The following is a 17069-nucleotide window of genomic DNA, read 5'->3' on the forward strand; positions in this document are numbered from 1 at the left end:
CACTGATCTTGAGTCAGTTATGCATTTTCCCCACTAATTGTAAAGGTTAGGATTAGGGGAGGGGAAGCTGATCCTAGATCCATACATAGGGGAAACTTACCCCAGAGCTGTTTCTGCAGATAAACTGCTTGTTCGACAAAAGGCTACATTTATTTATATCTTGGTATATTTGTGGGTTTGTGTGTTGAGAATTCATTACTGCAAAGTAAAATATATATATATATAGACCTTGTTAGGTATTTTGTTATTCCAAATATTCTAGTGACAAAATATCAACACATTACATTACATTATATTTATTCACAAACAGGCTGTAATAAAATGTCCAACAAATTCATATATTCATAAAATGTTTTACAATGTCAACCTCATGATATGTTATCAGATAACATTAATGGATAGGGAAAATATTTCAAGTTTACTCTTCTGAGTCCACTTTCTCGTAATGGAGTAATGAATACTATTGCTTTGTCCTTGTTTGTCCGTGAAGAAGTAATACAACATTATAGATTTCCCTGGAAGATCGATATATTTTCCGTGTTGACCTCAAAGGAAATAGTATACTGTATATGAGCTCCTCTTCCACCAGCAAATGTTCTGTTCCATAGGCATCTTGTCCTTGAGGCCTGAATGGGGACAACGCTGCAGCTGCGCCACAGAGCATTGAGGCCCCTTGGCGAGCTGCGCCTCAGTGACTTCACCCAGTTTTGCCCTCTCACAACAAGACCTCAGAGAATCTCCACTGTCCATCTTTGGTTGGGTTTGTTTGGATCAAACATGTTGAGAATCACCTGTTTTTTGTCGTAGTTTTGTCCACCTGTTAAGATAGACAAAAGGTTTGAGTTGGGCGTTATTCCATGACCATAAAATGCATCCTTCCTCCCTTCCTTGAGGCAATCACTTATCGGTCAAGGTTGGATCAGTGAAAGCAACAAAGTGGAAACCTTGCCTTCACTTATCCAATCACTTACAAATAAGTGATTACCTCAAGTAAGCGAGAAAGGAGGGCCACATTTTTAGGGTATTCAAACCCTTTCCGTCTCTAAACTTGACACAATACTGAATCCAGCTTTTTCAAGATCAAACGGGACAGGAGATATGCTTGTTCAAAGTTTGGAATTTCAGTTGATTACTATAGCTCCACCCTTGGGCCAATCAGTGTAATTTTGTAAATCCTAGATCTCTATGGCAAGATGCATAATTCACCCAAGTTTCGTGCCAGTGGTTTCTGAGATATCGTGTGTGACTAACTAACGTGCGTACGTATTAACGTACGAATGGGCTGAGACAGATCCATAGTCCCCCCTCCGGTTTCATCGTGGGGGACAGTGAAATGAAACCAGTGAATAATAACTTACACTGACACACAAACTAGATTCTGTATTCCAAATGGACGCCTAGACCACTACAGCCTAGGCACTTTCTCTTGCCTTCTGATTGGCTGGGTGGAAATGTTGTCATATTGCTTCTACCTATCCAATCCTCTCAGATCTACAGGAGTGGCTGGGGAGTAAGGGCTGGGGGTCGATTTGGAATTCAGCAAACATGGGTCATATTCATCAGTGCACACTGTAGCCTAGTGAATATTACCCTGGTAATCCATGTCTGTTGTTGTTTCTGCCTCACCTTTGACCTCCAGGAGCAGGTTGGGTGTGGCGGTATAGCGGATGAGGCCGTCAGGAGTGATGTTCCAGCAGGAATGTTGTTTGGCAGGCTCAGGGGACACGCCCATGCGACTGCCTGCCATGGCCACGCTACTGCATGGAACCACACAGCAATACTCAAGCATCTGGACAAACAGGGACATAGACAGAGAGTAGATTAGATTGGAAAACTTGATTACGCTCTAAAGAGGAAATCATTTGTGCAGCATACATACCAAAACTACAGACAGTAAATCACACACTTAAAAAAATGGGCCTGCTCACTCAAAAGTTATTCTACACCCAAAAAATGGATGGATGCTGGATCCTGGTCCATAATCCATGATTATCCTGGTCAATAACTTCAATTTATGTGAAGTTACAAGGCCACGTTCTTCTCTGGAAGTATAAAGTATAAGTACTGAAGGTGCAACCCACGACCGAGACATAGACTACTAGATAGGTAGAATACTTAACAAATCTCCAAAGGGAAAATGTATTACCCAAGAACTGGGTCTGACACCCACTTTTGCGCAAACCCTACAGTGATGGTTCTAGTGCAGGGATATTCAAATCTGGACCTCGAATCAGGTTCCACTGCTGATTTTTATTCTTCCCCTCTAATCAAAGACTGATTAGACCTCGAATACCAGGTGGGTGCAATGAATTATCAGGTAGAACAGAAAACCAGCAGTACTCCAGCCTCAGATTGAAATACCCCTGCTCAAGTGCTTGTTATGCCACAGCACTAAATGTAGGGCTTTCCTGGCCTGTCCACCTGCACCTCTAAACACCCCGTTGCCATGACAATTGTCCCTAGCCATACCTTGCAGTGGAGATGTCCATCCTGATAGAACCAGATCTGTTCGACTCCGCCCGTCTCCTCCGTTGCCTGGATACGCATCAGCTTGACGTCGTCCATATCCCCGGTGACGGACATCAAAAGGCCCGCCTCCTGGCTCCTCAACCGGAAGTGCACCCGTCGCTGCTCAGGTAACACACACATGGACATGCATGGATACACACACATGCATATACACACACACACACACACACACACACACACACACACACACACACACACACACACACACACACACACACACACACACACACACACACACACACACACACACACACACACACACACACACACACAGACACACACACAGACAGGCACACAGACAGGCACACACACACACAGACAGGCACACACACACTGGATTAGGGCCTCTGTTTACTGTCTATAAACCACAGATAGTTCTCAGTACAAAGTGCTCTCAATGTACACTAAATATACAAAAGTATGTGGACACCCCTTCAAATGTGTGGATTCGGTTATTTCAGCTACACCCATTGCTGACAGGTGTATAAAATCAAGCACACAGCCATGCAATCTTCATAGACAAACATTGGCAGTAGAATGGCCTTACTGAAGAGCTCAGTGACTTTCAACGTGGCACGTCATAGGATGCCACCTTTCCAACAAGTCAGTTCGTCAAATTTCTGCCCTGCTAGTGTGGCCCCGGTCAACTGTAAGTGCTGTTATTGTGAAGTGGAAACGTCTAGAAGCAACAACGGCTTAGCCGCGAAATGATAGGCCACACAAGCTCACAGAACGGGACCGCCGAGTGCTGAAGCGTGTAGTGCGGAAAAAACGTCTGTCCTCGGTTGCAACACTCACTACCGAGTTCCAAACTGCCTCTGGAAGCAACTTCAGCACAAGAACTGTTGGTCGGGAGATTAATTAAATGGGTTTTCATGGCTGAGCAGCCGCACACAAGCCTAAGATCACCATGCACAATGCCAAGCGTCGGCTGGAGTGGTGTAAAGCTTGCAGCCATTGGACTCTGGAGCAGTGGAAACTCGTTCTCTGGAGTGATGAATCACGCATCACCATCAGGCAGTCCGACGGACGAATCTGGTTTGACGGATGCCAGGAGAACGCTACCTGCCTGAATGCATAGTGCCAACTGTAAAGTTTGGTAGAGGAAGAATAATGGTCTGTTGCTGTTTTTCATGGATTGGGCAAGGCCCCTTAGTTCCAGTGAAGGGAAATCTTAACGCTACAGCAGAAAATGACATTCTAGACGATTCTGTGCTTCCAACTTTGTGGCAAAAGTTTGGGGAAGGCCCTTTCCTGTTTCAGCATGACAAGGCCCCCGTGCACAAAGTGAGGTCCATACAGAAATGGTTTGTCGTGATTGGTGTGGAAGAACTTAACTGGCCTGCAGAGAGCCCTGACCTCAACCCCATCGAACACCTTTGGGCTTAGGCAGGGATTCAATCCTAGGCCTGTTACAGAGCAGTGCACTAGAGAGCTGAAAAAGCACCTTTAAAAATGCTTTTTCCCTGACTTGTAGAGCTCGCATTTTGGCTCAAGTGTAAATTCCATTTAAAAGTCTGTTATAGTGCGCAGCTCTATTGACGTGCCTTGGATTGAATCCCGGCCTCAATCTCTGTGCGCCCACATAATCACGTAATCACATTTGAGATGGCTTTTCACCTGGATCAGTGGGCGCAGGGATCCGATTCGCTGCCAGCTACTGAACGTGCGCCAATCAGGCACCTCGCCGGGCTTCAGCAGAATCTGAGCACCACGGTAGTTGATCCCCTCATACAGCATCCACCTGTCAATCAAAGAAGTAAAGGGTCAATCAAAACCGAGTGTGACTCAAAACCCAAGTGTTAGTCATAGTCAAGTATCAATCAAAACCAAGTGTCAATTAAACTCACGTGTCAATAAAAAAGTAACAATACACCCTAGCAAAGCTTGGTATCTCACATATTACATTTGACTGAAATTATTTCTTACAGTGTCAATCAAAGACAAGGTAAAAACACAGTTACCAAACTAGGTGTCTCACATGTCATTTTAAGAAACTATTCCTTTGCCTTTTCACTCACTCAATCCCCATAAAAACACATCAACACAGTAACATGTGTCTGTGCGTTTGGGCCTTTGCTAATTTTATCGCTTTATCTGGAATCAAAAGCTCCATTCTCTCCCTGCAAGAATGTCCCACTCTTGAGTTATAGACCCTGCCGGGTCCCCTTGTGTTCCCGTGTGTTCCAGAGGTGAGTCCACACCTCCAGTCTGAATATCACACACAATCAATAATTTTCCACCGGTCCTGGACCAGACCTCATCTCACCGACATTTCCCTTCCCTCTTCCCATGATGCCTCGATTTGAGATTCCTACTTCCTGCTGACCTTGCGTTCGACACTAACCTCGTTCCCAGTCTAAATTGCTTCGGAGAGAGACGGCTGGTAGACAAGATTAGTTCTACACTAAACTTGATGCACCATTTCCATAACTGTGAACTGTGCAATAATAGGTCTGTAGTCACCTCACTAAACTATCTATGCAATAATAGCTACAACTATAATTCCCACACAGGCACCTTGTGTGAAGTGCATTGTGTTCTATGTTTACAAAAGGTTGATGAACTGTTCTGGGGGTGTTAATGGCAAGTGACAGTGGCAGTGAAGTTGTGCTATGACATGAGATACCTTTGGGTTTGTTTAATACATTGATGAATTCCCAAATTTTCCCCAGACATGCCACTATGCAAATCTTATGCCGAACATGTAGTCCATATTGCTTTTTTAAATACCAATATTGAAATTATTTAAAACATTATGTTTTATTTCGCAGTCAAAATTGGGACCAATGGGAACAAAGTGCTCTGCCTATAATACAATAAAATTACATTTACCTCCATTCCTCAGCCCCAAAATCTACATACAGTGCATTCGGAAAGTCTTCAGATCCTTTGACTTTCTGCACATTTTGTTATGTTACAGCCTTATTCTAAAATGGATTAAATCAGTGTTTTTTCTTCATCAATCTACACACAATACCCCATAATGACAAAGCAAAATCACATTTTTAGAAAGGTTTGCAAATGTATTTGAAATATTACATTTACATAAGTATTCAGACCCTTTACTCAGTACTTTGTTGAAGCACCTTTGGCAGCGATTACAGCCTCAAGTATTCTTGGGTATGGCACTACAAGCTTGACACACCTGTATTTGAGGAGTTTCTCCCATTATTCTCTGCAGATCCTCTCAATCTCTGTCAGGTTGGATGGGGAGCGTCAGAGGTGTTCGACTGGGTTCAAGTCCGGGCTCTGGTTGGGCCACTCAAGGACATTCAGAGACTTGTCCCGAAGCCACTCCTGCGTTGTCTTTGCTGTGTGCTTAGGGTCGTTGTCCTGTTGGAAGGTGAACCTTCGCCCCCAGTCTGAGGACCTGAGCGCTCTGGAGCAGGTTTTCATCAAGGATCTCTCTGTACTTTGCTCCGTTCATCTTTCCCTCGATACTGACTAGTCTCCCAGTCCCTGCCAGGTTTCCTCTAGATGTGACGCTTGGCATTCAGGCCAAAGAGTTCAATCTTGGTTTTATCAGACCAGATAATCTTGTTTGTCATGGTCTGAAAGTCCTTTAGGTGCCTTTTGGCAACCTCCAAGCGGGCTGTCATGTGCCTTTTACTGAGGAGTGGCTTCCATCTGGCCACTCTACCATAAAGGCCTGATTGGTGGAGTGCCGCAGAGATGGTTGTCCTTCTGGAAGGTTCTCCCATCTCCACAGAGGAACTCTGGAGCTCTGTCAGAGTGACCATCGGGTTCTTGGTCACCTCCCTGACCAAGGCCCTTCTCCTCCGATTGCTCAGTTTGGCCGGGCGGCCAGCTGTAGGAAGAGTCTTGGTGGTTCCAAACTTCTTCCATTTAAGAATGATGGAGGCCATTTTGTTCTTGGGGACCTTCAATGCTGCAGACATTTTGTGGTACCCTTCCCCAGATCTGTTTCTCGACAAAATCCTATCTCGGAGCTCTACGGACAACCCCTTTGACCTCATGGCTAGGTTTTTGCTCTGACATGCACTGTCAACTATGGGACCTTATGTAGACAGGTATGTGCCTTTCCGAATCATGTAAAATCAATTGAATTTACCACAGGTGGACTCCAATCAAGTTTTAGAAACATCTCAAGGATGATCAATGGAAACAGGATGCACCTGAGCTCAATTTTGAGTCTATAATATTTATGCAAATACGGTATTTCAGTTATTTCATTTTTTTATTATTTTTTATTATTTTTATTTTGAAAACCTGTTTCGCTTTGTCATTATGGGGTATTGTGTGTAGATTGATGAGTGGAAATAATAATTTAAGCAATTTTAGAATAAGGCTGTAAAGTAACAAAATGTGGAAAAATGGAAGGGGTCTGAATACTTTCTGAATGTAAGCACACACACCTAAACCCAGTTACCCACATACCCCAGCCCTGTTACCCTCATGCCCTAACCCTAACACCCACATGCCAATACCCTAATATTGATACATTCAAGTACAGGTACACCCATATACTAGCACTAAATGCCCTATTTGTTACTCATATGACTCTAGTTCCTTTGCCAATTCACCTCATCCCTGTTTCTTGCCGATCGCAGCCATGTTTTTTTTTAAGGGGGTAGATCAGCTTTCATATTGCAGATAGATTGTAACTTCCATCAATCTAATTGTCTGCATCACTTCCAATCCCCCATATGTTTTTTTCTCTCGCAAAAATACAGTTGAAGTCGGAAGTTTACATACACTTAGGTTGGAGTCATTAAAACTTGTTTTTCAACCATTCCACAAATTTCTTGTTAACAAACTATAGTTTTGGCAAGTCGGTTAGGACATCTACTTTGTGCAAGACACAAGTAATTTTTCCAACAATTGTTTACAGACAGATTATTTCACTTATAATTCACTGTATCACCATTCCAGTGGGTCAGAAGTTTACATACACTAAGTAGACTGTGCCTTTAAACAGCTTGGAAAATTCCAGAGTAAAACAAGGAATTGCAAATAAATTCATTAAAAATCCTACAATGTGATTTTCTGGATTTTTTTTCTCAATTTGTCTGTCATAGTTGACGTGTACCTATGATGAAAATTACAGGCCTCTCTCATCTTTTTAAGTGGGAGAACTTGCACAATTGGTGGCTGACTAAATACTTTTTTTCCCCACTGTATATACATTTTATGGACACAGTCAATTTAACAATAATTATATTTTGTTTGTTTTTACTCCTGAACTTCCTCTACCCTCAACCTCTCTGATCATTTTCATGATGTTTGCCTCTATATGCCATATCTTTCTAACTGTGCTCTTTCACAAAAGCTCTCAACCTATAACCCATATACTTATTATGGACTCAGTATGCTTTACATTAGTTATCCTGTTGTTATTAGTTGTTGTTAGTTGTTATTAGTCCCATCCTTCAGCTCCATTCAACACCTCCCATCTATCTCTTAACACGATCCATATTGGATTTCTATTTGCCATATATTTTTCAACTGTACTGTGATGTTTCACAAAAGTTCTGAACCCTTCTATTCTCATTGTAAATTGAAAATAAAATTTTTTGCTAAAAGTATTATCATATTATTGATCGATTGACTATGACTTTTCAGATCACCCAGTAGTGCTATCTGCAGGGTTAGCTCCAGGTAAATATTGCAATCCTTCAGCCATTCCTGGACCTTTGACCAAAAACAAGCTACAAATGGACAGTACCAAAACAAATTATCTAATGATTCTGTCTCTTCGCAGCAAAATCTGCAGAGCTGGAAGATTGTATCCCCCATATAAATAACGTTCTATTGGTAGCAAGAATTTTGGCCGCCCAACAACCTGCCCGCTTGACCCCATCCCCTCCTCTCTTCTCCAGACCATCTCCGGTGACCTTCTCCCCTACCTCACCTCGCTGATCAACTCATCCTTGACCGCTGGCTATGTCCCTTCCTGCTTCAAGAGAGCGAGAGTTGCACCCCTTCTCAAAAAACCAACACTCGATCCCACTGATGTCAACAACTACAGACCAGTATCCCTTCTTTCTTTTCTTTCCAAAACTATTGAGCGTGCCGTCTTTAGCCAACTCTCTTGCTATCTCTCTCAGAATGACCTTCTTGATCCAAACCAGTCAGGTTTCAGGACTGGTCATTCAACTGAGACTGCTCTTCTCTGTGTCACGGAGGCTCTCCGCACTGCTAAAGCTAACTCTCTCTCCTCTGCTCTTGTCCTTCTAGACCTGTCTGCTGCCTTTGATACTGTGAACCATCAGATCCTCCTCTCCACCCTCTCCGAGCTGGGCATCTCCGGCGCGGCTCACTCCTGGATTGCGTCCTACCTGACCGGTCGCTCCTACCAAGTGGCGTGGCGAGAAGCTGTCTCCGCACCACGTGCTCTCACCACTGGTGTCCCCCAGGGCTCAGTTCTAGGCCCTCTCCTATTCTCCCTATACACCAAGTCACTTGGCTCTGTCATATCCTCACATGGCCTCTCCTATCACTGCTACGCTGACGATACACAACTAATCTTCTCCTTTCCCCCTTCTGATAACCAGGTGGCGAATCGCATTTCTGCATGTCTGGCAGACATATCAGTATGGATGACGGATCACCACCTCAAGCTGAACCCTGGCAAGACGGAGCTGCTCTTCCTCCCGGGGAAGGACTGCCCGTTCCATGATCTCGCCATCACGGTTGACAACTCCGTTGTGTCCTCCTCCCAGAGTGCGAAGAGCCTTGGCGTGACCCTGGACAACACCCTGTCGTATCCGCTAACATCAAGGCGGTGACCCGATCCTGCAGGTTCATGCTCTACAACATTCGGAGAGTACGACCCTGCCTTACACAGGAAGCGGCACAGGTCCTAATCCAGGCACTTGTCATCTCCCGTCTGGATTACTGCAACTCGCTGTTGGCTGGGCTCCCTGCCTGTGCCATTAAACCCCTACAACTCATCCAGAATGCCGCAGCCCGTCTGGTGTTCAACCTTCCCAAGTTCTCTCACGTCACCCCGCTCCTCCGCACACTCCACTTGCTTCCAGTTGAAGCTCGCATCTGTTACAAGACCATGGTGCTTGCCTATGGAGCTGTGAGGGGATCGGCACCTCTGTACCTTCAGGCTCTTATCAGTCCCTACACCCAAACGAGGGCATTGCGTTCATCCACCTCTGGCCTGCTGGCTCCCCTTCCTCTGCGGAAGCATAGTTCCCGCTCAGCCCAGTCAAAACTGTTCGCTGCTCTGGCACCCCAATGGTGGAACAAGCTCCCTCACGACGCCAGGACAGCGGAGTCACTCACCACCTTCCGGAGACATTTGAAACCCCACCTCTTTAAGGAATACCTGGGATAGGATAAAGTCATCCTTCTACCACTCTCCCCCCCTGATTTTTTTTTTTTAATAATAATAATAAAAAAAAAATAAAAAAAAAACATATTGTAAAGTGGTTATCCCACTGGCTATAGGGTGAATGCACCAATTTGTAAGTCGCTCTGGATAAGAGCGTCTGCTAAATGACGTAAATGTAAATGTAAATGTAATAATAATGGAAATTGAAAAATTCTAAGTTTTGAATCTGCGTCATTTTGCGTATCCATTCATAAACACTATGCCATGGAATCGGTACGTCAAAATCTCTTCCCAACTATTTTGCAATCTATATGGGACGGCTGTCAATCCTTTGGTCCTTAAATGAAACTGGTATACTTTCTTATTTATCACAATTTTCTTTAACCAGTTATGTTCTTTAATGCAGGGCCGACAGACAAGTTTCTTTCTTTTTCCCCCTTCCACTTTCCTCTTCCATTTTTGCAGTAGTGCTGCAATTATTTGGTTGTAATTTTGGGTAGCGCAGACATTTCCATGATATAATTTACGAAGATTAAACTTTTTTTTTTACAATCAAAAAGTAATGTTTTTTTTTTAATCAATTAGTATATTTGAGTTTAACCACAATATTTGATGCATTATTTGTTCTGTCGTCCTGGAAGATTAAATTGAAATTGTAACAAACTTTCTATGGCTTGTTTTAGAAATAGTGATATTTGGGAGATGATTTCCTTTTCAAATAACTGAAAGTAAGAGGTTGTAATCTGAATAAAGGGGAAAAGGCCATTCTTGAAAATGGGGTGAGACAATCTTACTAATTTGGTAGAGAACCAGTTTGGATTTAAGTATAACTTTTGTATGACTGAAGCTTTTAGTGATAGGTCTAATTTTTTAATATTTAATAATTTCTGTCCTCCGAATTCATATTCATTATATAAATAGGCCCGTTTAATTTTGTCTGGCTTGCCGTTCCAAATAAAATGGAATCTTTTTGTGTCAAATAATTAAAAAAACTGTTCGCTAGGCGTAGGCAAGACCATAAGCAAATAGGTAAACTGGGATAATACTAAAGAGTTAATCAGGGTGATTTTTCCACAAATAGACAGGTATTTGTGGTCCCGTGTATCTCAGTTGGTAGATCATGGCGCTTGCAACGCCAGGGTTGTGGGTTTGATTCCCATGGGGGACCAGTACAAAAATGTATGCACTCACTACTGTAAGTCGCTCTGGATAAGAGTGTCTGTTAAATGACAAAATGTAAACTGTATTTACCTTTCCATGGTAGCAAGATCTTATCTATTTTTGCTAACTTTCTATTGAAATGTATTGGAGTGTGATATTATTGTTGGATCTGATTTTAATAGCTAACATTTCAATGGCCATAATAAATAGATATGCTGATAATGGACAACCTTGTTTTACTCCTCTTGACAGTTTAAAACTTTTTGAGAAATAGACATGATTTACTATTTACATTTACATTTACATTTACATTTTAGTCATTTAGCAGACGCTCTTATCCAGAGCGACTTACAGTTAGTGAATACATTTTTTTAATTTTTTTATACTGGCCCCCCGTGGGAAACGAACCCACAACCCTGGCGTTGCAAACGCCATGCTCTATCAACTGAGCCACATCCCTGCCGGCCATTCCCTCCCCTACCCTGGACGACGCTGGGCCAATTGTGCGCCGCCCATGAGTCTCCCGGTCACGGCCGGCTGCGACAGAGCCTGGATACGAACCAGGATCTCTAGTGGCACAGTTAGCACTGCGATGCAGTGCCTTAGACCACTGCGCCACTCAGGAGTATGGGAGTATTTTACACCTAGGGTATGGGAGTATTTTACACCTAGGGTTACTATACATGATTTTAACCCATTTTATAAGAGATTCTCCAAAATTGAAATGCTCCAGGCATTTATATATAAACTCCAGTCGTACTTGATCCCTTTTCAAAGTCTGCTATGAATAGCAGGACTGGTTTACCAGATTTTTCATAGTGTTCTTTTGTTTCCAGTACTTGCCTTATATTATCTCCAATGTATCGTTAATGTAAAAAACCTGTCTGATTAGAATGAATAATGTCCGACAATACCTTTTAAATTCTATGCGCTATACATTTTGCTAGAATTTTTGCATCACAACACTGTGGCGCCAGAGAAGATGGCTGCCATTTTACAGCCCTCTAACCAATTGTACTATTATGTGTGTTTTTCCGCGTTATTTGTAATTTATTTTGTACATAATGTTTCTGCCATCGTCTCTTATAACCAAAAAGAGCTTCTGGATATCAGGACAGCGATTACTCACCTCGTATTGGACGAATATTTTTTCTTCAACGAGGCGGCCGCGAACGATATCCTACAGACACCCGACAAGGCCCAAATCCCCGTCATTCGCATTAGGAAGAGACAGAGATATCGTGGACGTAGGTCGGGGTGCCTTGTAAGGATCCGACGGCGAGCGAGTAAACTGCCTCTCCCATCAATCCTATTAGCCAATCTTCAATCATTTGAGAATAAATGGGATGACCTAAGATTACGGTTATCCTACCAATGGGACATTAAAAACTATAATATCTTATGTTTCACCGAGTCGTGGCTGAACGATGACATGGACAACATACAGCTAGTGGGCTATACGCTACATCGGCAGGATAGAATGGCTGACTCCGGTAAAACAAGGGGTGGCGGTCTGTGTATATGTGTAAACAACAGCTGGTGCATAAAATCAAATACTAAGGAAGTCTCGAGGTTTTGCTCGCCTGAGTTAGACTATCTTATGATAAGCTGTAGACCACACTATTTACCAAGAGAGTTTTCATCTATATTTTTCATAGCTGTCTATTTACCACCACAAACCAATGCTGGCATTAAGATTGCACTGAATGAGCTGTATAAGGCCATAAGTCAACAGGAACATGCTCATCCAGAGGCTGCGCTCCTAGTGGCCGGGGACTTTAATGCAGGGAAACTTAAATCCGTTCTACCTAATTTCTACCAGCATGTTAAATGTGCAACCAGAGGGGGAAAAACAACTCTAGACCACCTTTAATCCACACACAGAGACTCATACAAAGCTCTCCCTCGCCCTCCATTTGGCAAATCTGACCATCTATCCTCCTGATTCCTGCTAAAAACTAAAGCAGGAAGCACCAGTGACTCGGTTAATAAAAAAGTGATTCTTCAGATAGCATTGAGGAGTACACCACATCTCTCACTGGCTTCATCAATAAGTGCATTGATGATGTCATCCCCACAGTGACCGTACATACATACCCCAACCAGAAGCCATGGATTACAGGAAACATCCGCACTGAGCTAAAGGGTAGAGCTGCCGCTTTCAAGGAGCGGGACTCTAACCCGGACGCTTATAAGAAATCCCGCTATGCCCTCCGACGAACCATCAAACAGGCAAAGAGTCAATACAGGACTAAGATTGAATCGTACTACACCGGCTCTGACACTCGTCGGATGTGGCAGGGCTTGAAAACTATTACAGACTACAAAGGGAAGCACAGCCGCGAGCTGCCCAGTGACACAAGACTTCCAAACGAGCTAAACCACTTCTATGCTCGCTTCGAGGCAAGCAACACTGAAGCATGCATGAGAGCACCAGCTGTTCCGGATGACTATGTGATCACGCTCTCCGTAGCCGATGTGAGTAAGAGTTTTAAGTAGGTCAACATTCACAAGGCCGCAGGGCCAGACGGATTACCAGGACGTGTACTCTGAGCATGTGCTGACCAACTGGCAAGTGTCTTCACTGACATTTTCAACATGTCCCTGACTGAGTCTGTAATACCAAAATGTTTCAAGCAGACCACCATAGTCCCCGTGCCCAAGGACACTAAGATAACCTGCTTAAATGACTACCGACCCATAGCACTGACGTCTGTAGCCATGAAGTGCTTTGAAAGGCTGGTCATGGCTCACATCAACACCATTATCCCAGAAACCCTAGACCCACTCCAATTTGCATACCGCCCCAACAGATCCACAGATGATGCAATCTCTATTGCACTCCACACTGTCCTTTCCCACCTGGACAAGAGGAACACCTACGTGAGAATGCTATTCATTGACTACAGCTCAGCATTCAACACCATAGTGCCCTCAAAGCTCATCACTAAGCTAAGGATCCTGGGACTAAACACCTCCCTCTGCAACTGGATCCTGGACTTCCTGACGGGCCGCCCCCAGGTGGTAAAGGTAGGTAACAACACATCTGCCACACTGATCCTCAACACAGGGGCCCCTCAGGGGTGTGTGCTCAGTCCCCTCCTATACTCCCTGTTCGCCCATGACTGCATGGCCAGGCACGACTCCAACACCATCATTAAGTTTGCCGACGACACAACAGTGGTAGGCCTGATCCCCGACAACGATGAGACAGCCTATAGGGAGGAGGTCAGAGACCTGGCCGTGTGGTGCCAGGATAACAACCTCTCCCTCAACGTGACCAAGACAAAGGAGATGATTGTGGACTACAGGAAAAAAAAGAGGACTGAGCACGCCCCCATTCTCATCGACGGGGCTGTAGTGGAACAGGTTGAAGCTTCAAGTTCCTTGGTGTCCACATCACCAACAAACTATCATGGTCCAAACACACCAATACAGTCATGAAGAGGGCACGACAAAGCCTATTCCCCCTCAGGAGACTGCACCATCGAGAGCATCCTGACTGGTTGCATCACCACCTGGTATGGCAACTGCTTGGCCCCCGACCGCAAGGCACTACAGAGGGTAGTGTGTACGAATACCTGTCTATTTGTGTACTGGCTCTATACCAGGCGGTGTCAGAGGAAGGCCCTCAAAATTGTCAAAGACTCCAGCCACCCTAGTCATAGACTGTTCTCTCTGTTACGGCATTGGCAAGCGGTACCGGAGTGCCAAGTCTAGGTCCAAAATACTTCTCAACAGCTTCTACCCCCAAGCCATAAGACTCCTGAACAGCTAATCATGGCTACCCGGACTATTTGCACTGCCCCCCACCAACACCCCCCACCCCATCTTTTTACGCTGCTGCTACTCTGTTAATTATTCATGCATAGTCACTTTAACTCTACCCACATGTACATATTACTTCAACTACCTCAACTAGCTGGTGCCCCCGCACATTGACTCTGCACCGGTACCCCCTGTATATATAACCTCCCTACTGTTATTTTATTTTACTTCTGCTCTTTTTTTCTCAACACTTTTTTTGTTGTTGTTTTATTTCACTTTTTTTATTAAAAATAAATGCACTGTTGGTTAAGGGCTGTAAGTAGGCATTTCACTGTAATGTCTGCACCTGTTGTATTCCAATAAAATTTGATTTGATTTGACGTGTAAGGGGCCTCCAATTTTTTTAATGAACTGGATCTTTATATTTCCCACTTGTATCCTGTTTCAGTAGTAATGAAATTAGACCTTCTTCTTGAGTGTCTGATAATCCATCATTTACATAGGAGTGGTTAAAACATGCAAATAACGGTCCTCTGAGTATATCAAAAAAGGTTTGGTATACCTGTACTGGTGTGCTATCCAACCCTGGAGTTTTCCTGGACTTAAATTATTTAATTGCATCCAGAAGTTCCACCTCTGTAATTTAACCTTCACATTAGTCTTTCTGTATGGCTGTTAATTTAAAGTTATCAATAAAATAAAATAAACTACAATTAGCTTCAGTTAGAGGAGATGGAGGCGACTGAAATGAAAACATATGCTTAAAGTACTTTGCTTCTTCCTTCAAAATATCATTTGGGGAATCATGGGTGACTCCGTCATTTGAAACCAGTTTCAGTAAATTATTTTTGGTAGCATTTCTATGTTGAAGATTTAAAAAGAATTTGGTGCAATTTTCCCCATATTCCATCCAGTTTGCTTTATTTTTATAATATGTTACACTTGATCTTTCTCGAATAAGTTTCTCCATTTCTTTTAGTTTTTCCTCTAATGTATTCTGAGCCTCTATGTTACAGTTTTTATTGCTATCTATCTGTTCTGTTAGACCTTCTATTTGCTTTGTTAGTATGGACTCTTTTGACCTAAATTGCTTTTGTTTTCGAGTACTGAATTGCATGGCCTCTAAAGGCACATTTAAAAGTGTCCCATACAATAAGGGGATTTGCTGTACCTATGTTATGTCAGAAAAAAATCAGTTATAAATTCCTCTGTCCTAGTTAAAAACAAGTTATCATCCAATAGGCTTTGATTACATTTCCAATATCCTCGCCCACGTGGAAATTCAGTAAGAGTAATGTATATGCCAATTATATGATGGTCCGGCCGCATTCTGTTCCCTATCAACACTTTTTAAACTTTTGGTGCCAACGAGAATGACATAAGAAAGAAGTCAAGACGACTAGCTGGATTCAGTCTCCGCCATGTATATCTCACTAGGTCAGGATATTTAGGCCTCTATATATCTACTAGTTCTAATGTATCCATGACATTCATGATTTCCTTAAGAGCATGAGGGTGATAGTTTGTAGTGTGATTTCTTTTACGGTCCATTGAGCTATTTAAAACAGTATTATAATCACCCACCATAATAATAGAGTCTTGTATTGCTTGCAGGGTTGATAATTTATTATATATATTGTCAAAGTGTGGATCATCCTTATTTGCTCCGTAAAGGTTAATGAGCCATATCTGTTTATGGTCCAATAACATATTTAAAATAATCTGTCTACCTTGCTGATCTGTTTGGACAGTTTGCACATTTGAGTTTCTTTGCCCATGGGAGAAGTATATTTGCCCCCCCCCCCAAGTCCTTTTTCCACACAACTTCATCTAGAATTGTTGAATGAGTTTCCTGTAAACAATATATATTATATTCCTTCTCTTTGAGTCATGTAAATATTGTTCTTCTTTTGTTATTATCTGCTAAGACATTACAATCAGCCCAGTTACCCATTTCCTAGGTCACCAACAGTAACTATCCAGCTATTCGCTGCACACCCCAACCTTGTTATTTGCATATCTTAGTCCTGTGACCTCTGAGCTGTATACGCTAATCATTTAATAGATCAACTCATAGTACAGTGGTATAACACATGTACCCCAGCCCCATTCACTTTTTTCCTACCTCAAACTTGTTGCCAGGATTTGAATGGGCAATAGACATCCATCCGGACCAATTACCTGTACTAGCCTTGTGTTTCCTTACACCCCATTACTCATATAAACCAGGTGTTAGGTTCAAAACTAACCGAGTAAAACTCACGGACGATTAGTAAAGCTCAACCAAGTTTATTCACCCACT

The 17069-nt window shown here is 43.0% G+C and overlaps 1 protein-coding gene across 1 annotated transcript in view; it reads right to left on the reverse strand.

Moving 5' to 3' along the window:
* Positions 1-273: 273 nt before the first annotated feature.
* Positions 274-17069, reverse strand: part of LOC311106464 (uncharacterized protein) — a 54799-nt gene continuing 38003 nt past the window's right edge. Inside the window, exons 19-22 of the mRNA XM_084148800.1 lie at positions 4150-4273; positions 2470-2628; positions 1627-1789; positions 274-817 (exon numbers count right to left, since the gene is read on the reverse strand). Of these exons, the coding sequence (XP_084004926.1) occupies positions 729-817; positions 1627-1789; positions 2470-2628; positions 4150-4273 (535 nt within the window). The 3' untranslated portion in view covers positions 274-728. The remainder of the gene's footprint in view (positions 818-1626; positions 1790-2469; positions 2629-4149; positions 4274-17069) is intronic.

Source organism: Coregonus lavaretus, assembly GCF_964263955.1.
Source record: "Coregonus lavaretus genome assembly, chromosome: 31".
NCBI lineage: Eukaryota > Metazoa > Chordata > Actinopteri > Salmoniformes > Salmonidae > Coregonus > Coregonus lavaretus.